A 20,888-nucleotide genomic window follows, 5' to 3' on the forward strand; every position below is an offset into this window, starting at 1 on the left:
TTAAACACTGATTCACAGGGAGTGAGTGGAGAGACAGAAGGAGAGTTGTAGGCAGTTCCGCTATATATTATGTTTAATTTTCATACATATACTTAATACGTGTCTCATTACATTATGCATAGGATGTTTTGTGCTGTCATCGAGAGGACATTTAATTACACAATGCATTTGGCACGTGCGTGTGATAGAATTAAAAGTTTATAAAAGTGACAGAACGTGACCACGCCTTTATGAGCGCCCACAGGGGATGTGTGTCAAAACTTAGTGAACCTCCTACCTAGACAGCATTTCTGGTTAATCTACACAGCTTTTTTAGCCCTTACTAGGTGTTGACACAACCAGAGTGGAGGAGCCCACACACACACCCACCGGTTGACATACATGCCTCACTTAAAGGCTGGAGACTTCGATGCTTTGTTCACATCAGCAAGTGTCTGGCAAATGGATTGTTACACTCCCCTGGTGCGGGTGTTTCAGATGTTACAGTAACAGTGTTGGAAAAATAACGCGGTCTAGCAGCCACTCAAGCAGGATTCAGGTAAACTTTCTCTTGTCATCTGTTTTATTTTGCCTTAATACTTAGCCTACTGTTTTTACTTTTTAAGACTTTAACTTCAACTTAACAGTTTCCCTGCAGTGAGTTTGAAGTTTTGCTGCATGCTGTGACAGGGATGGGTTCTGTTTCAACAGGCGCTCATTACATTATGTTGTTTTCATGTCTGGAATTTTGTGTTTTTATCTCTGGAGCCATTCTGAATGTTTTCTCATTTCCTGCTTCCCTAATCTGTTAATGCGTGTAAAGCTATTTAGGAAAGAATGCAGAGTATTTATTTACATCCAGATCAAACAGTGATTAGTTACATGACCACGTCCACAATGGCCCTTGTGGTTATAGTCTCTGAATCAGTTTATTACATTTTCTTCCACAGTGACAGGAAAGTATATTGAAACCTATTTTACATTTTAAAAATACCGATTTAAACCATGTCAGGGTTTAAGATATGTATGTTTTCCATAAACAAACAAACAAACACTGAAACTCATGTAAAAACGTGAGTGTTCCACTTGATAATGAGTCCGACTGTTCAGAGCTGAACGTTGTCATGTTATGTAGTTGTAATTTGACAATGCTGGTATAACAAAACATGTAGGCCTACAAACACACACACACACACACACACACACCCAAAAAACAACAACTAATAAATTCTCTTTGTCACTGTGAACCCTCAGCCACTTCAAGGCCGGTCCTAACTTTTTAAAGTCAGCTGCATTAAAAGGTAGATCGGTCTAATTTGAATTTGAATCGGACCAGTAAAACTAATTGCCCCTTTGTTAATTGCTAGTTAGTCAAGCTAGTTCTTAAAACACAGTATTAACATAGTGGCTAAGTTTATGCATCTGGCCCCTGGCCTGTAATAAGTGAACCCAAACCATGTGGCAACTCTTTGTTATGGTACATGCCCCAAAGGGATGTGGAATAGACAAACGGTTAACATGCATTATTAATGTTTACTGTGTTTGGATGAGACTAGTTCTTCTCCTTCTTTCGGTAATGATGCATCCCTTGAAAAGTTATGATTTAGATATTCCATTCCCGCCTCAGGCAAACATCCCTCCGACGTCGTCATGACATGCCTTTCTCAGAACGACTTGGCACTTAAATGTCATTTTGAAATCTGATTTGTACTGAGATAAATAATTTAGTGATGTAAATCTAGATTAGAAATTTAGGTTTAAAAGAAGTAATTATTTAAAAATGTCTAACGACTAGATAATCTTTATTATACAATCATACTAGCATGCTAGCAAGCTTGGACCAAGTTTTTTTTTTTTTTTTTTTTTCAGGCGTTTCTCAAGGAAATGTCTCAATCAAGAAAATGACTCGGGAACGGGTTTCCAAAATAGGAAAGTAGCTACAAACTTCCTCTTTGGCTGGAATGTGTCGTGACTGTATCTAAAAGTCCAGATATGCCCATGCAAGAGTCTGGTAGAAACTTGTTGCTGCCTGTTCATGTAACCTGTTATTATCGATTATAAACATGTTACATTAAATGTAGCCTGATTGCATTAAATTATGCAAGCCAAATTTATCAGGATAGCCTGAAATCTGATTATAGATTGTCAAGATAAAATATGTATGCATGAATAAGCAAACAATCAAACAAACTCCAAATCCTTTATTTATGAAAATGTGTCTGGCAAAAGGCTTTTAATTGTTTTAGACTTTTGTAAACTATTTCTAAACTATTTATAACTATTTTTAAATAGCATTTATATATAAGAATCACTGGCAAAATTCAGCGAGAAGGAATTTGTATCTTATTATTGTAGAAAGCTCTTATAGGGCTTTATATATATATATATATATATATATATTATTATTATTATTATTATTATTATTATTATTAGTTTTTTTACTTTTTTTTTCTTCTCAAATTTGTAATGTTACCTTATCCAGACATGTGGAATTCTGCCAACTGGGCATTCCATCCAAAAATATCATGATTCCAGTTTTTTTTAATGGTTTAGTCATATTCCTACTTTTTCATGGATTTTAAACTGTCTTGCAGAAAAGCAGACTGTTCAAATTGATACCATTTGTGTGCTGCCACCTAATTTGAGTTAAGTGTAATTTGATTTAGGAATAAAAGAGTCTTTGACTGTGCTCTCTGCTCTCAGAAGCACCGTTACCCATATCCTCAAATAGTCATCTGACAATGCCATGTCACATGTCCAGTGTTGTTGAGCACATACTGTATGGACCGGCACTGATTCAGAGAAACAGTATGTCATTTCAAATGTGTAGGGAAGCATAGATGATGCTCGAAGCAGACGTCTTAAAAGCCCAGCTCAAGGATTCATTAGAAACAATAAGGATCATGTGATGTCTTAATGGTCAGAGGAATTCACAGGGAAAACACTTCTTTGTGTGCCGAGCTCATACTTTGGTAAACATTTTTGGTTATTGCTGAATTAGCTGAAACTTTTGCTGTGTGTCCGGTGCAGGTGTTACAAGTCTCCTCTGATGGTCTCCATGATGTGATGGAGTGACTTATCAAGCACCAGCCTTCAAGTTACCTTACTTGATGACACTTTCAGTGAACCAGTCTGAGGCGATCTGAGACTCATCTGTTATCACTTACCCCGAAGACATTCATCATGATTGACCTGAGCTATCTGACAGAGGAAGAGCAAGAGATGATCCTGACTGTGCTGAAGAGGGACGCAGAGCTCAAGAAGTTGGAAGAACAGAGGATTAAGTGAGTTCAGGCAAAAGATTATTGGTGGATTAAGAACAAACGTTATATATACCCTAATGGGCCGTTCACACAGAACATTCCACATTTCCACTGCACTACTTTTCCATTGTATTTCTTTGTAAACAGATGTCTTTCATCAGAGCGATCGCATCCCCCGTCTTTTATGCCTCGCTCATGCCATTCCAAAAGTGTTGCTCTAAAGTTAAAATAAATTAATTATCAGAATAAGCATAGTTTATTTAAAATAAATACATTAAAATGAACTTTTAAAAAAGTCTAAAAGACCTTGTTTTTTTTTTACATTCTCATCTTTTGCAGTGTCTCACACATAACACTGCGTTTTAAAAATGCAGTGCTCAAGTTCAACTTTTAAACTCAAAAACCGTGTCAAATCAAACTTGGTAAAAGGCAAATTAGGTAGATGCCAACATAAACCAGGCATGACATTCCCTCATCCTCAAAAACATGAACAAAAAGTATGAAAGAAAATTATAAAAGAAATTATGACCTATAGGAGAAAATATGGGTTACTGTTTTGGTGTGGTGTTATTCGATGTGATGTCTAACATAATATCTGGGTCCTGAAAGAAACAAAATCAGTTTCGGTTCTCACAGATAAACTGTCCAGAGTAATTTGTTTACAGTTCAGAAAATGTCTGGATTTTGTCCATGTGGATCTCACTGCTTAAGCTCACTTTAACGTTGAGACGTCAGGGAGTTTTTATTCAATGCCCATTTTTTATATGACAGTCATAAGTATATTTCCATATAAATAAACCAAGGATTCTGTCATATCCTTTCAGGCAGCTTCGAAAGACTGAGAGAGACAGAGGCAGGCTGAAGTACTTGACTGGGGAATGGTTTTACGAGACAAAGTACCACAGACACAGGGAGAAGATCCATGGCTCCGACATCATCAGAGCGTCCATGAGACAGAGGAAACCCGTGACGATATGTAAGTGTTGCCAGAATCGGGTAGAATCTCTGTTCACGTCTCTCATTATTTCCATTGCATGTACCCTGTCCCTGATTAGCACCTTGATTCAGTGTTTGCATCACTGTTATTCTGCTTTATATCACATTTTTACCTTTAATAAAAAATCACCCATATTTTCACCATAGCATTTATCAAATGTAGTTCCATTAGACATTTGACGTGTACTTGTGTGTGTAAATGCGTGTTTGAGCATAACAACGAGTCTCTTACTGCAGGGGAGATCTCTCAAAGATGGTCTGAGCCATCCAGTTGTGTTTATGGTGGGAAGAAAGATGTGTACATCCCTCCAGAGCTTTCAGGACTCATTGAGGATCCTTCCACACAATCACAGAATGAGAGGTGAGCTTTTGGTGATATGTATGTTTATGATTAGGACATCCTAGTACAGGGATGGGCAACTTCGGTCCTGGAGGGTCACTGTCCTACAGAGTTTAGCTTCAACCCTAATCAAACACACCTGAACAAGCTAATTGGTCCTCAGGATTACTAGAAAATTACAGGCAGGTGATTTTTTTCAGGGTTGGAGCTAAACTCTGTAGGACAGTGGCCCTCCAGGACCGAAGTTGCCCATCCCTGTTCTAGTAGAATGTTTCATCTGATTAAAACAGTGCACTATATGCTAGATTATTGCTGATTTTTGTGATCACATTTTTAAGCAATGAAATATTTTGGATTATGATACCAGCTACAAACATTTTAAATGTTTTATAATTAGATGTGTGTGTTCATGCTCCTATTTTTCATGTCATAGTCAAGATATGGCACAAGCAAAGAAAAAACTAAACACTTTGTAACAGTAACAACTAGTAGACCTTTATAGAAGCACATGACATGTTAGTCTAGTGGTATAGATTTGTATTTGTGTTCAAGAGTGTGTGTGTGTGTGTATACACTACCGTTCAAAAGTATGCTCACCTAGGCTGCATTTATTTGATCAAAAATACAACAAAACAGCAATATTTTAAAATGTTTTCTATTTTAATGTATTTTAAATATCATTTATTTCTGTACTGGCAAAGTGCAGCCATTACTTCTATCTTCAGTGTCACATGATTCTTTAGTAATTCTTTTTAATGTGCTTTAATGTGTGTTCAAGCAACATTTCTTATTATTATCAATGTTGAAAACAGTTTTGCTGTTTATTTATTTTTGTGGAAACCATGATAAAAAGAAATTCAGGATTCCTTGTTAAATAGAAAGTTCAAAAGAACAGAAATTATTTGGAATAGAAATATTTTGTAACGTTATAAAGTCTACTGTTACTTTTGATCAATTTAATGCGTCTTTGCTCAATAAAAGTACCCCCCCCCCCCATAACAAAATATAAATAACAAAAATCTTACTAACCACTAAGCTTTTGAACAGTAGTGCGTACATTGTATAAACATTATTTAGAATATTTTCATTGGAAAGTGTAAAACATTTAATGTATAATCATTAGAAATGCCATGAATATAACAGTAATAAATGACAGTATTAAAACTACAAAATAGAAGTTACGGTCACACTTTAGTTTTGGATCCAATTCTCATTATTCACTAACTATTAACTACAACCTTTTGCTCAATAAACTCATAATTACTGTTTATTAATAGTTAGTAAGTTAATAGTTAGCTCATGCAAAATAAGGCATTGCTATTTGCTTTATAAATACTAATAAACAGCCAATATCCTTGCAATATGCATGCTAATAAGCAACTAGTTAGTAGTGGGAATTGGACCCTAATCTAAAGTGTTACCGAGATTTCTAAGGTCAAAATTACATTTCTGTTGTATCAAGCACATGCCATTCTTCTACTTGATTAAAGGATTGTACGGCGCCTCTGCCTTTTCAACAACCCAACACTACATCCGCCCATTAGCCTGGCTGGACTGTTCATGACAGCCTTAATTCTGTAGACACTAGCTTTAAAAGCTCTCATATCGCAGCTCATGCAGAACTCAATGAAGAGAAACTCTTCTTCAACATCACCAGTTCAAGCATGCTTGTTTATGTGAATTTGATGGAATTTCAGGCGTGAACCTGTGACATGTAGGCCTAATTTAATCTGTAGGGCAACCCTTTCCCATGCAGTCAGACAGGGTTGGTGAGGGAAATCTGGAGCCAGTAAGCTGCTTCAGGGGTCAGATTTCACGTGCTGCTGCTTTCCCTCTGTCTGACAACATTTAATGGCATTATACACTCACATCACAGCATGGAAACAAATGTTGTCCCCACTTAAGTGCTTGCTGAATCTTGTGACTTTCCATTGGCTTCAGGACCAGCACCATGAAGATGCATTGATGATTCAAATATATTGATTACATTATGCTGAACTGTTCACAATGATCAGTGCACAAAGCTCTCAATGGCCTGCTGGTTTTTATCATGTTTTATCATCTTTCATTCTTTCGTGAATCTGTGTGACCATATCACCTCATACAGGGTGGATGATGAAGCCCAGCAGGGAAGACCTCAAATCAAGGTACACTACAGAAAATCCACTAAGATAATTTTGCTGAATTTTATTCATGATAACTTTTAATGGTTTTGTTGATTTCATTAAATTTATTATGTAGCCTAGGCAGAATCCATTCAATAGTGTGCGATTGCAGAGAGATGAAGCCAGACTCAACAATGGAGTGAAGGAGGCCAACCAGACACCTGCTGAGGGTGAGAATATCTTCTCAATTTAGATAGATATGGTAGATTTATGTTATGTAAGAATATTATTCACTATAGACCTTATGTAGCCCCGCCCCTTTTCAGCGCTGCTCTCGTTGTCTTTTGACTTCCGGTCTGTATTTTCACAGCGATTTTGCGTGTTTATTAATGAACGGCTCGTTTTAAAATCTTCCCGGTCGACTGACATTTGTCAAGTCATCTGCTTTAAACATTACAGTCCTCATGATAATCCACTTCAAAAGCTAATTACTCCTGGACAGCAGCGCCATAGAAATATACAGAGCGACCGCAAAAACGGAAGTTAAAAGACAATATTCTAAAGATGGCGGCACCCTCATTTCTCTGGCGCATAAGGTCTATAAGAGGTGACTTAATTTATGGTATAAAAAAATTCAGACATCAGATTCAGACACTATGGGCCTTTGTTTAAAAGTTGATAACTTTATAGTTAATTCAATTAAATAATGTAATCAACCTACTTGAACTACTAAAATCTGTTTTGTAATTTTTACAAATGATTTGGCTTTTTTCTTGAATTTTGTATGTTGTACTAGTTTGTTTCCTTGTTTTAGTAACAAAGTTTAGTAACTAACTAAGTTTTAGTTGACAAAACATCATTGATTTACAGTTTTTACTGCAGCATATTTAGCATTTTAATTCAAATTCAGATTTTTTCACAGCATATATACCATCTCTGAGCTTTTGACATATTTTCTGTGTGACTGCCACAGATTTAACATTTGTGTGATGGTTTTGATACTGTTCAGTGTTCAGATGAGGTAACAGATTGTATTTGTTGTATTTTTAATGGAGTGGATGTTCTGAAGAGCAAATGGTCAGAACATATTTCTTGCAAGCACAGTAAGTTTGTTTGACTGATCCCCATTGAGAACAGCATGTTTACCTCTTCTGGGCTATGGTGTTGGCTTGACATGCATATCAACTGAATGCTCTCTGCATGCATACTGTATATGGATACTGCATACTGCATGCAAAACCTGTATTTGGTCACACATTTAATGCTACATTTGCAATATATGTTAAAAAAAAAAAATTGTCTCTGGTTTTTGATTATGAAAGTATCAAAAGCTTCTTTGAGGTCATACAGGAACAAATTATTTGAGAAATTGTAAACACTCAATATTTGTTTGTACAAGTACAACGATAGAGTAGGTTTTTAGCATTTAACTATTCCTCTGTTTGTATAATTATAATAGTATAGTATAGTATAGTATAGAATAACTAAGCTGTAGTATTAAAATTGATGTTGAATGTAATGTGTGGCATTAAGCTTTATTAAAATACATGTGGAAAAGTGCCGTTAAATAAAAATTATCTGGCCAAAAGATTTTCGTTGAAAATTGAAGCTCTTGTAGTGATCTGAGTAATGGAGCTGCCAAATTTTAAGAAGATTATACAGAGAATTATGTTGTTCTAAGTAGTTAAGCTGCCACGCATGACCAGTCCGTACCACATACATAGATGGTACATTTTTTATTAACTTATTATTATTGTGTAGTCAGGCTAGTATTATTGTCATGAGTGCAAAGGTCAATATAAAAGTTGTGAATATTTGGAATAGGATGCAAATACATAAACTGTAAACATGAATGTGACTAGACTACTAACTAGAAGACTTAATACTGCTATCATATTCCTTGGTTGCTTGCAAACTTTAATCCAGTGCATTCCATCTCATTGCTATACCATTAAAGTGTAAATAATTAACAGATAGTGTACTGGTATGAACAGTAACAGAACTGTTAAATAAAATGCAAGTTGAATTCATTTTGAAAATGAATTCACTTTTTTGTGCATGTATGTGTCGATTCCCCTTCTTTTACTGCTTAATTACTATTTGGTTATTTTCCAGAGCCCTTTTTTCCAGCTGAGAGCTACACACATCACACTACTCTAAACACAGACAACACTGACACCCATGTAGGCACTCAATGCAAACCTGTGCCAAAAAAGAGACTGCTGCTGTATTCCTGCAAGGACTCTTCCCTGGACACTGGCAGCAGTGATAATGGAGTTCGACAGGTCATGACCCCTGCTCCCAGAGGCATCCTGAAGCAAAACGGGTCCAGTTGTAGCTCTATTGACTCCCTGCTACTCCACATTCCCACCAATAATGGCAGCAGTCAGTCTTCTGCTACGGTCAGCCCCACCAGTCCTGAAACTCCCATCAGCCCTCCTCTTTCCCCCTGCTCAGTGCACTCTGCTTCAGGGTGGGTAGATAGGAAACAGGTCCGCTTCACCTCCGTTGTTGGTCCTATAGAGAGAGTACAAGGAGAGCACAGTGTGCTGGAAGAAGATTGGAGTCCTGTGTTGGACCAGGATAGAAGTCATATTACAGAAAACGGTAACGTAGTTGTAGCCACAAGTACTTAAATGGATTGTTCACCTAGAAAAAATATTCTTTCATCATTCTCTCACTCTCATTTAGTTCCAAACTGGTATACGACTTTCTTTCTCCTGTGGAAAGTGTCCATTTAATTAAACATTGGACATACATTGTATGAAATAAACCCCACACACAGAGAAATTCATCAAACATTTTTATTTTGTGTTCCATGGAAGAAAGAAAGTCTGACAGGTTTGCAACAACATGAGGGTGAAGGTAAATTAAGAGTTTTCAATTTTGGGTGAACCAACACTTATAAAGGAGCATTGCGGTCTCAGACTTTCCCACTTCCTGTGGTTACAAAGTTACAAATTGCTGTCTGAAGTCCCCTTAAATATCACAAGCGTCCCCACATGATGAGCATTGAGCCTACAGAAAGGTTTGGGGAAGGACAGGTAGATTGGTTGTCTAACTGGACACCTCAAAATAGTTGTGACTGAACTGTCTATTAAGGCTTAATAGAAAACCTTTTTGGTAAGACACCCTAATTATTTCAATATAATTAAACCCTAAAAATTAATCTGAGTGAGTTAATCAGCCAATAAATCGATCAACCTGTGATTCAGTAGTTCACATGCTTACTCATTAATACATCCTCGTACTAACTGCATGTGCGTGCATACCTCATACATACAACACATGGCTTCTGGTGAATGCTTGTGGGTATATGTATGTTGATTAATCTGCAAATGGTGATTAGTTAATAAGCACTGCAAGAAATGTTTACTGAATGTTTACTGGAATTTTAATGTGCAGTATGATCATCTGATGACAGGAATCATGGTCAGACGTAATTTAATGTAATATTATGTTTTGGAAGTCATTGTTCTGTTTCAAAGTATTATTAATTCTCTGTCAATGTTATGCAAATATAAAAAAAATCCAAAATGTGATTGTCTCCATTGTAGGTCATCATGAGCTTTATGGTGAGCCTCAGTCCTCAAAGGTGTCCAACATCCACAGCTCTACTGAAGTCACAGGTAAGGCCATTGAGTTGAGCGCAGAGAGCCAAACTGATAAGGTTACAGTGGAAGAAGGTCGCTCAATTTACAAAATCCTTGAATGGTTTGGGAGAGGCTCTCGAGATGGAAAGCTGAAAGAGTCGCCAGTCAAGAGAGAGATGAATGAAGAGGAACCAAAAAAAAGCCCAGAAGCCAAGTCAGAAGATTCAGCGTCTTCAGTTGACCAGCCAAAGACCAAGCCACCATCAAAGCCCCATAGGGGGCTTTTTGAATTGTTTTCGAGAGCAGAGAATAAAGACAAGATTCCAGAAGTTCAAGCATCTGACAAAGAAGTGATAAGTCGAACTAAAACAGAAAGTTTAGAACGTGAACCATCTTGCACTTTGAGGCCTGAGGCAGATGATAATATACTTCAGCAGACCTCTGTTCCTACAGAGAGCAGGATGGCTGAAATATTAAAATATAAAAACAAACCAGACAGACTTATATGTGAAGATACTCCTCCAAGAGAGAAGTTTGACCAAGGTGAGGTATCACCAGGAAAAATGGCCAACCTGAAGTCATTCTGGGAAAGGGGGGACAGAGGACCTAAAATACTAAGCATTAAAAAAGAGCCTGAGGTAGAAGAAAGTGAGACATCTCAGCTTAGTGAGAATTATCACAACGCTTTAGACAGAAGGTTGTCAGATTCAAACACCAGCCCATCAAAACCCAAACCCAGTGATCCAAACCCAGTTGATGTAGAATCTACAACAAGTGAGATTTCTTCAGTCTCACCTAGAAGATCCTCCTGTGGTATTGATACATCAGCCATATCGTCACATGAAGATGGGAACCCTTCTAGTTTGGACAGCAATAAGGTCTCAGAAGGCTCAAGTAGTGAACTACAAACTCTCACAGTGAAAATGAATGTCAAACTGTCACCCAGTTCACTGCTAAAATATAAAGATAATTCTCTGGCCAGTGATCTACAGGAAGAGTCAATCTGCAGGGATATATCAGACCTGAAGAAGGAAATCTCCACCTTCAAAATGTCCCTCAGTCAACAGGAAGATAAAGTCTCAATCAATGATCTCAAGTCATTTTGGGAGAAAGAAAAAAGTGGCCTCAAAGTAATTGTAGGCTCACCAACATGTACAGCCAATGTTAAAGACCCGTACACAGAGTCATCTCCAAAATGTTCTTCAATAGGACTTTCTGAACCTCAGTTCGACATCAGGTCAAACAGCCCAAGTTCCCTGGACAAAGTGAGCTTCAACAAAGTTGGTTTGATTGCACAAAAAGAGAAGATGGAAAAGACTGAAGAAAAACAAAGGAGTCCAATTAGAATGCCATTACAAGACCTTCAAGATGTCAGAGGTAGGGTTTCATACGTCACCACAAATATTTCTAATTTTAAACAATCTGTTTCAGACAAACACTCAAAGCCAAGTCCACCATCATCTCCCCTCAGAAGTCTCCCTCCAAAAGGTCAACATGATAAGCCACAGTCCACTGACATTTACCAACCAAAAGACCAAGATCAAACCAGAATGTCCAGCCCATTACGGCAGTCTAAAGTACCTCGTAGAGATTCATATCCAAACAAAGAGTCCAAGAAGGATGGTTCTCCCTTAAGAACCTTTGCGATAGATATCAATCCTGGCGACAGGAGTCCATGTGATGTTAGGGTTAAATCAGGGCAAACTAGGTTGTGTACCTCCCCTGAACACCAAGGGAAGACTCCAGAAGGATGCAGTGATGATAGACCCATCATTCTTAAAGAACGAAAGCTGTCAGCAGACTCTCTGACCCGCTTTTATATTCCCCTGAGTTTACACCATTACCTGGGCGTACCCGAGCAGACGGTCTTAGATGAAAGAGAACAGGTTAAGGTGCAGGCATATGGGACTTTTGAACAGGTGAACCAAGGCATAGTGAGCAATGAGAGCTCCCCTTCTCAACACTCCCTGTCTGAATCGGAGGAGATCACCTTTGACTCCTCAGGGAGCTCCACACCTGAAGCCTGGTCAATCTCACACACCAGTTTATACTGTGAGCTCACCTCTCCATTTTGGTTCAGTCTAGTTTCAGTAGAAAAGGCGCTGATTGGTTCTGTGATTTTTGTGGAAGCAGGGTTTATGTCCTTAAAATAAGTGCTAAGAAACATGTTCTACTTGATACTTTTCTCAAGTAAGATGCTCAACTTTGTAAGCATGACAATCTATTTAATTGCTCTGGACCACATCAACTTCTATAGGTTTATGACTTTTTAAGCCCTGCCTCTACTTTCTTCAATGATCTAATTCAGTAATCAGAACTTATTTCCTTTAAAATAATGAAAATTCCATCAAATTCCTGGTAAGTTTCATTTTATAACATGATGTGTGAAATATTAATAGTTTACAGTTACAGTCAAATGAACAAATGTACCCATGGCACTGATCATAAATCATCTTACAATCATTAGTCTTTATGTTAATTTATTAAAATGCATTTTTATATTTCATAATTATTTATTATTGTATTATTATTGTTTGTTTTAAGTATATAACTAATATTAAATTCTATATTATTTGAATTATATAGTAGATTTATGTAATGTTAAATAACATACATTGTACATATACATTTCAAATCTTCTGAAAATCAGAAAGCTAATGGAACCAAATGGTGTAATTTCTCTGATTTACCACTTTAAATTAGTGTTTTCAGTACTAATATTTATATATAATGTATCAGTGTTCTGCTTTTGTATGGTTTGCTGATTCCTTCTTGATATGGGCTGTTACAGGGGACAGTGAGGATGACGGCCCTGTCAAAGCTGCTCTGGAACGAGCCAATTCCAGACCCATCTCTATTTCCAAAAGTCTAGAGGACCTGGCATCCACACGTAAGTTTCCTTTCTCTTTCCTACAGTATGCTTTGTTGACCTTCTTATTCAAAATAAAGTCAGACATGTTTTGATGTTTGGGGATCATGCTGTCTTGGTCCTTTAGGAGTGACAGACTCTTTTGCCCTCTGCTGGACATTTTTTTTTTATAACTCTCAATGTCTCTAACCCAATCAAACATTAGTATACACAACATTTTTCTAAAGCATTTGTATTACTATATGCTTTATTGCAGTTGTGCAATTTATTTATTTGTTGATTTATATATTAATACTTTGCCGTATAAACCAAGAAGAGAGATGGAAGACTGACCCACGGAGTGATGTTGGGAAAAGTATGGAAAATGGTAAATATGAGTCTTTTTCCTTTTTTTAAATAAATAATGTCTTTTAAAACTTTTTCAATGTTTTTGTTGTCCTCTTCTATGTTTCTTGGTTAGAGGGCAGCATCATAGATGCATTTTACGCTTGCGTTATTACATCAAGAGCAGGAAGTAAGCCCATGACATTAAATTAGCATTAAGGACATTAAACGTCCTTTCATAATTGACCCTTGGTCTTTCATGTATAGTTCACTGTCTGAATTGGCTAAGGGAATGCATTAACTGGCACATGAAAATTTGATGAGCGTATGGAGTAATGCCAATGATTAAAGGCGCTTTGCATCCCATACAACCTGAATCATGTATCTAATGGTGAGGTAGATGGAGTAACTACATTCTTTATATAAAATATCAAATGTGCTCTTCAATATGAACAATTCTAGACGCAAACTCTTCAGAATTCATTATTTCCACTCAAACTCAAGATTTATTCTGTCTGTATCTGGATGGATCCAGAATATGTGTCCATTAAGTGCCTCTTTTTCATTGGTCTAAGTGTCTGCTGTCACTCCCAACACCAAAACGTCCTTCTCCGACCCAGAACAGGTGAAGATGATGAGTATGTCTGTACCTGCATTCATGCAACAAGAGGTAAAATACGAACCAAAACTCATGAGCCTCCAACTAACCGCTTCTACACTGGATTATTTCTAAAATATAATAGTTTATATTTTACCTTTATCACTATAGCTCAACACCAACATTCACTGCCTTTATTAACCTGCATAAATGCCGACCATCTCCTGTCTAATAGATGGATTGCGGAAACAGTGACTGTGCATCAGTGAGCAGTTTCCACTATGACAGATTGAGAACATGCAACACTCCTTCTAATTTTAGCACGTGCTCTGAGGCGGCCTCCATGTCCTCTGTATGTGACCCCAGTCATTAACCCAACCCAATGAAGCTAAATAGAACTAATATCACTCTGATATAATACAAATGAACATATTCATCTATTTATTTCACACTATGATAACATGCTATTATGAATACATTTTTATACAGATCTGTGTCTTTGTGTGGGGTATGTATAGGTCACTGGCAGTGTAATGAGCATCTACAGTAGTGATTTTGGTAATGTGGAGGTTAAAGGTACAATCCAGTTCGCCATTCACTATGTACACAAACTGGGAGAGTTCCACATCTTTGTTGTGCAGTGCAAGGACCTCGCCATAGCTGATGTTAAGAGGAACCGATCTGATCCGTAAGTGGGGTAGGGGGAAAAACATCAAATAATATTTCTTACCAGGAGAATATGGCTTCTCTCTAGCTATAAAAATGGATTAACAATAATACATGTACTTTGTTTGATTTAACTGAACTTTAGGTATGTTAAATGTTACTTGTTACCTTACAAAGCAAAATATGGAAAGAAAAAAACATGCGTGAGGAAGAAGACTCTGGACCCAGCTTACAATGAAATCCTACGGGTATGACGACAATTCTGAACTTCTTGAGATATGTTTATAAATTTGATAATCATAGTTGTAATTTCTATGCAGTTTAAGATTCCAATGGAGACGCTGAAAACCCAGAAGCTGAACATCTCTGTGTGGCACAATGACATGTTTGGGCGTAACAGCTTTCTTGGAGAGGTTGAAGTTGATCTGGCCGAATGGGATTTCAATAACACGCAAATGAATGAATATCTACTCAAAGGAAGGGTAAGATAACAATAGTCATGCCTATTGGGTCAGGATAACCTGTTTAGATAGTTCAGGGCTATTTAAACGTATTTGTTACTTAAGGGTATGAGGTCACGTTTGTCTTTCTTTATCGACCCAGGTTCAGGTTCCCACCAGCCCAAAACATTCTGTCGGTGGCGAGGAAATGAGTGCAGAGATTAAAGTAGCTCTCCGTTTTCTCCCACAGACTTCTCACAGTAAGTTATTGATGCTGACATTTATGATGATGACTCTTTTTATTTGACTAAAAAATGTTTTTAGAAGCATCTGCCTTTCTGATAACATGTTTATTATGTAGGTCACAAGAACAAGGGGAACGGTGAGGTGCAAATATGGGTGAAAGAATGCAAGAATCTGCCTATTTCCAGGGGTGTTGCCATTGACCCATTTGTCAAATGGTATCAATAACTATTTTATTGGATACATTTGTATTTGTGTTGGAGTGTTAGATGTGGAATGCCTATGTGTGTGAATTCTGCCTTTTCAGTGCAGTCCTCCCAGATGCCAGCCGAAAAAACCGTCAGAAGACCAGAGTGTTGAAGAGGTCTTCTAACCCAGTGTTTAACCACACCATGGTGTATGATGGCTTCAGTCAAGAGGATCTCAAAGAGGCCTGTGTGGAGCTTACAGTGTGGGATCATGACAGACTCAACAACCACTTCATTGGTGGTATTAGACTGTGTAATGGAACAGGTAATTAAAGGGGCAATTACATAATTAAAGCAATAGTTCTGCCAAAAATGAAAATTAGCCCATGATTTACTCACCCTCAAGCCATCCTAGGTGGCTTCTTCTTTCAGACGAATACAATCGGAGTAATATTAAAAAATATCCTGGCTCTTCCAAGCTTTATAATGGCTGTATATTTTTTGAAGTCCATCAAAGTGCATCCATCCATCATAAAAGTGATCCATACTTGTGCTCAAAAGTGCTCTGGGGGGTTAATAAAGGCCTTCAGAAGTGAAGCGATGCATTTGTGTAAGAAAAATATCCATATTTAAAACTTTAGCGACTAAAATAACTAGCAGACGGCCGTACGCATCGATTTATGGCGATTTACGGCTGTGTGGATTACTTTTATCATGAATGGATGCACTTTGATGGACTTAAAAAAAATGCACAGTCGATCACTGCCATTATAAAGCTTGGAAGAGCCAGGACTTTAAAAAAATAAAATAACTCAGACTGTATTCGTCTGAAAGAAAAGAAAATTTACATTAAGACATTAAGAAAACATTAAGAAAATGAAATTGAAAAATATCATGACAATTTGATCTAATTGCAGGTAAAAGTTATGGCACTGAAGTGAACTGGATGGACTCTAACACTGCTGAAGCAGCCCTGTGGGAAAGAATGATGCAGTCTCAGAATGAATGGGTGGAAGATATGTTCCCTTTGAGAATGATGGTCATGGCAAGAATGTCTAGATAAATGAGGCATGAAGAAAATGAAGCATGGTGACACTTTTGAACAAATACATAAAAAATGAGTGTGAACATGAAGAAAACAGTAGGAAGACACTATGTAATGTTAAATATATATAAACTAACTTGGTGGTTCTTGCCATTTTTGATGAGGAAAACAAAGAGAATGAAAATTATAATATTCCTATTATTGTAAAGTATGTAGGTTTGATGTATTTACTACTAAATAAAATCTGTCAATATGCTGCAAATAAGTTAGAAATATATATAGTTTGTGAATTACCTTGAAAGACTATCATTGTCATTTTAATAAACTTTAAATTGTCCAACTGCCTCTTCTTTTATTTGAAAAATATTGAATACCTAGTTTCCTAATAAATATGAAGTGCATTTATTTGTGTGTGGAAACCATAGTGGAAACAACTATAGCCAGTATTAGCCACGGTAACTGCCAAAGTAACTTGTTGACAGCAACCTGTTCTGAAAAAAAAAAAAAAAACACCTTTCGTTGCTCCTCCTCTATGACCCATGTTTCCGGAAGTGTCGCGATATCTTTGGATTCGCCATTTTAGTTCCTCTCAGTGTCGTTGTAAGTGCGTTGCTTCTACTCGGCTTTGTTACGTCTGAGCTTAAATACATTTTCTATCCTGTACAATCAGTTTTCTCGGAGTCTTTTTTTTCTTCTTCAAACAATCATCGTCACAAGACATCAGCATACAATTTAAGGTAAGTTGCTTCGGTTATAAACGAAAATATGTGTAGTTTTCTTTGCTTTAGGAAACTGCTTTGTCACGCGGACTAAGGCGCGCTGCTGCGGCCTGCTAACCAAAACCACTACGAACATTGTAATCAATATTAATAGGATGTTCATATGTCATTTATTAGGCTGTATCAAACCTGGGAGGATGCATTGACTTACACGTACTTAATAAAATACCAAAATCTCGATGTTTTGTTAGATATTGTTTGCTAACAGCGAAAACAACAGAAATAGGCTAACAGTTAACTGTTCTCTACGTATTTTCATTACTCTTTTATGCGATCCTTTAAGCTCGAAGCGTTAACGAATGTTAATTAAATTGTATTTTACTAAACCTCGTGTATTTATGTCGAATATAGAAGGACATATGTGGTGGATTGACTGCTCCCGTTATCATTCACTTTATCGCCTTTTTCCTAACGTTGAAAGTAAATGCCGAATGATGCCGTCATTCTGCTTAATATAATTTTGTTTTTGTGTGTTCCAAGTAGAAGTCACACGTGTCTCGTATTCGTTTTTGTGTAGATAATTGTGTGTGGTATGTAGATTATATTAAAATGAGTTTGAGTGCAAGTGAATTGTTGTCATTTTCTGCTAATTTCATTTTTTATTTAATTTTTCTATATAGAGTTTCCTCAATTCATATCCCGAAACGCAGCCATGATCACCAGAAAAAGAGGAAGAAGCAGCCTTAACGCTGAAATCACATCAAGTACCTCCAATGAGAGTGATGGTGCTTCGAAAACCAGTAATACAAGTGAAACAAACACACACACTTCTCCAGAAAGTGACACCAATGAATGGGGCCTGGATGATCTGCTTGGCTCAGAGTTCAACTGGGACCTGGACAGCAATGTGCTGGATGTTTTCGGCAACTTTGAATCAGAGACCAACGATGAGATGAACCAAAGTGCAGTGTTTGACGTTCCTGTATCCCGCAGCAGAGGTGTGGTCCAGAGATCAAAACTGCAAGACGTCTCCGGACGGATCATCAACAAGAACGCCGTCGCAGCAAGGATAAACCGATTAAAGAAGAAAGAATACGTCACTGGCTTGGAGCAGAGAGTGGGTTCTTTGACAACAGAAAACCGTGTTCTCAAGCAGGAAAATGGGAATCTCAACAAGAGAGTGGAAGAGTTGGAGAATGAAACTAGGTACTTGAGAGCCGTGTTGGCCAATGAGAGCATGCTGGCTCAGCTGTTGTCTAGATTGAGCGGTGTGAACGGCATGAAATTTTCTACCTCGCTTTTCCAGGAATCCAACGAGAATGACCACGATTATGCCATGCCGAGGAAGAGGGTGAAGGTGGAAGACAAAGATACAGCAGGTGGTGTCTGCCTGCATGTGGACAAAGACCACGTCTCGGTGGAATTCTGCACCAAGTGTGCTGAGAGTTCAAGCTTGTCGCATAAAATGTAGGGTCAAGTATTTTACCTTTTCAACGTTTCCCGAGACTGAACTTTGCACAAGGTGTAAATGTGGGGACATGACAACAGTAGTCAAATATTGAGTTAACTGTTTAAAATGTGTGCAGAGCTTGAATGGCATGACTATTGAACCTGCTTTCAATACAAGTTACTGCTAAACTTGTTGACAGTTTTCTTCTAGGTGCTTGGTCCGCCATGCTGGACGACTGGGTCACAGAACATCCATGACTGCTGAAATCCATGGTAAGGATCAAGATATAGAAGACTGCACAGAACTGGTTAACTCCTAAGATGAAGACAGTGCTTTTTGCCAGTTCACGGCACAATATGAACTGTTAATAAACTTAAGTTTTGTTTTTGTTTTTCATTTGGTATACATTTAAAGCATTGAAGATAATCTACAAAAAAAAAAAAAATTAAACATTGTGTTTTGAGTTACATAATTGTAGTATGTAATTTCAGTTCAAATAGATTTGAGGGAATTAAGAGGACAAAAAAATTGTTTAAAAAAAATGTAAATGGGTGATGTTTCACAAAGGGCTTTCGCTTATATTAATCTGGTAATAATGTACCTGTTCATTCAGTGTTGATACGTTGATGTTGATTCAACACAAGGTTGTACTGCAAGCTTGTATTTTGCTGAAAACTGATGAGCCCTTTCTGAAATATTGCTATATTTCTAAAGAATGTTTTTCATGTAGAACCCTTATTTTTTTTTATGCTAAAGTGGATTTTGCTGTGGGGAAAGCTGAAGAGTCGGGACCAGCAGCTTGCATCATGGCCTGGTAAATTTAAAAAAGGTAGTACATAAAACCGTGTAAGTTACAGCTTTTACTGACTCTTATCACACCCCTAAAGATGTCAGATGCTGTCATTCTCATTTAGCATCTAAATGAGTGTTTAAACTCTTCTGTTTGTGGTAATGTTTGCTTACAAGACATTGAAAATATGTAATATCCATTTGTTGCATCTTGATTTGTTAAAGCACTTGGACTTTATTTGACAGTTGTCCAGATGAAGAGAGATGGTATGTTTTAAAATGGGATTTTCAAAAGGTTTTGATTTCTGAATAAGTCATCTATTTGTGAGATGTAATTGAAATCCAAAGTCTGTGCAGACACATGGCTGCAGCTGTGCTGAAAAAAAAATGTAATAAATTTTCTTTTGAGTAATGCAAAATGCTTTGTGTCCTATTAAGATATTAACTACACTCTCCTTCTCTTTTTAGACAGCACTTTCTTCGCTCTCTACAAGAGCCTTTCTCACCTCTCTTCAAGGTGGATAAAGAGTGGTGGTGGTTTCTCCCCATAAGGTGTAAACTGCAAAATTCCTTAAGGGCTCTGATAATTCAGTGACATTGAATTAACGTCTGGGGCTCTGTAGTGTTGCAGATCAACTTAAGCAGTTCTGAAATGTATAACTCTGAAGTTCCTGTTTCTTATCCCTGGTACTTCATACCACTGTCAATGTGAATAGAACAAACATCTTGAAGTGACAAATAACCATCTTGTCACTTAGGTGTTGTAGGGTTGTCTCTGACGAGCAAGATCCAAACAAGACACACTTCCAGTTCCAGCACTGCTTTTATCAACTTTATTTATCACAAAGCTCATAGATGTCATTTTAAACTCGCAGTTCCAATGCATAAACGCATAGTAATCCCATAAGCTTGTTTCTACCTGCACATGTCCTGACACATTCAAAAATAGTTATACCGGACTTCTCTTACTCTCTGGCTACCTATTAGTCCCACACTCCACCCAGTGTCAAACAATGGAGTTACAACAAACATTCAATACAACATAATGGCTCTTACCCAATTAACTCGTTTCAGAGATGGAAACACTTTTTTTTCCTCTCTCTCCTGTGGTAACAGTTTGTATAAAAAGACTTTTGATCATTGAATGTTTCTGAAAAATGTCTCCATAAAGTAGTTTTTTTAACTTGGTCATGGTATCTCTAATATTGGTGCAATTCTTTTCTCTTGACCCATCCAATGATATACTATAAATGTAGTTCTTCTGAAACATTGTGACTAAAT

The 20,888-nt window shown here is 37.3% G+C and overlaps 2 protein-coding genes across 22 annotated transcripts; both read left to right on the forward strand.

Annotated features, from left to right (window-relative positions):
* Positions 1-279: 279 nt before the first annotated feature.
* On the forward strand, positions 280-16,986 carry sytl2a (synaptotagmin-like 2a). 20 transcript variants are annotated; one of them, XM_084103796.1, is made up of 20 exons: positions 280-538; positions 3,010-3,263; positions 4,067-4,218; positions 4,476-4,599; positions 6,686-6,725; positions 6,820-6,913; positions 8,799-9,290; positions 10,241-10,312; positions 11,708-12,328; positions 13,068-13,166; positions 13,459-13,512; positions 14,045-14,139; positions 14,303-14,419; positions 14,586-14,755; positions 14,879-14,981; positions 15,054-15,215; positions 15,337-15,433; positions 15,535-15,634; positions 15,724-15,929; positions 16,522-16,986. In XM_084103796.1, the coding sequence occupies exons 2-20, from the start codon at positions 3,163-3,165 to the stop codon at positions 16,665-16,667; spliced, it is 3,045 nt and encodes a 1,014-aa protein (XP_083959922.1). In that variant the 5' UTR covers positions 280-538; positions 3,010-3,162; the 3' UTR covers positions 16,668-16,986. The 20 variants fall into 20 exon arrangements, with proteins under 20 accessions (XP_083959922.1, XP_083959916.1, XP_083959929.1 ...); XM_084103798.1 differs by lacking the exon at positions 14,303-14,419 and adding an exon at positions 1,849-1,912 and having other exon boundaries at positions 287-538; XM_084103801.1 differs by adding an exon at positions 1,849-1,912 and having other exon boundaries at positions 341-538; positions 10,241-12,328.
* Positions 16,987-17,218: 232 nt separating this feature from the next.
* Positions 17,219-20,795, forward strand: crebzf (CREB/ATF bZIP transcription factor). Of its 2 annotated transcripts, XM_084103847.1 has the most exons (4): positions 17,219-17,386; positions 18,049-18,574; positions 18,675-19,090; positions 19,575-20,795. In XM_084103847.1, the coding sequence occupies exons 2-3, from the start codon at positions 18,081-18,083 to the stop codon at positions 18,721-18,723; spliced, it is 543 nt and encodes a 180-aa protein (XP_083959973.1). In that variant the 5' UTR covers positions 17,219-17,386; positions 18,049-18,080; the 3' UTR covers positions 18,724-19,090; positions 19,575-20,795. The 2 variants fall into 2 exon arrangements, with proteins under 2 accessions (XP_083959973.1, XP_083959972.1); XM_084103846.1 differs by having other exon boundaries at positions 18,049-19,090.
* Positions 20,796-20,888: the final 93 nt, after the last annotated feature.

Source organism: Abramis brama (assembly GCF_963993115.1).
Source record: "Abramis brama genome assembly, chromosome: 25".
Classification (NCBI taxonomy): domain Eukaryota; kingdom Metazoa; phylum Chordata; class Actinopteri; order Cypriniformes; family Leuciscidae; genus Abramis; species Abramis brama.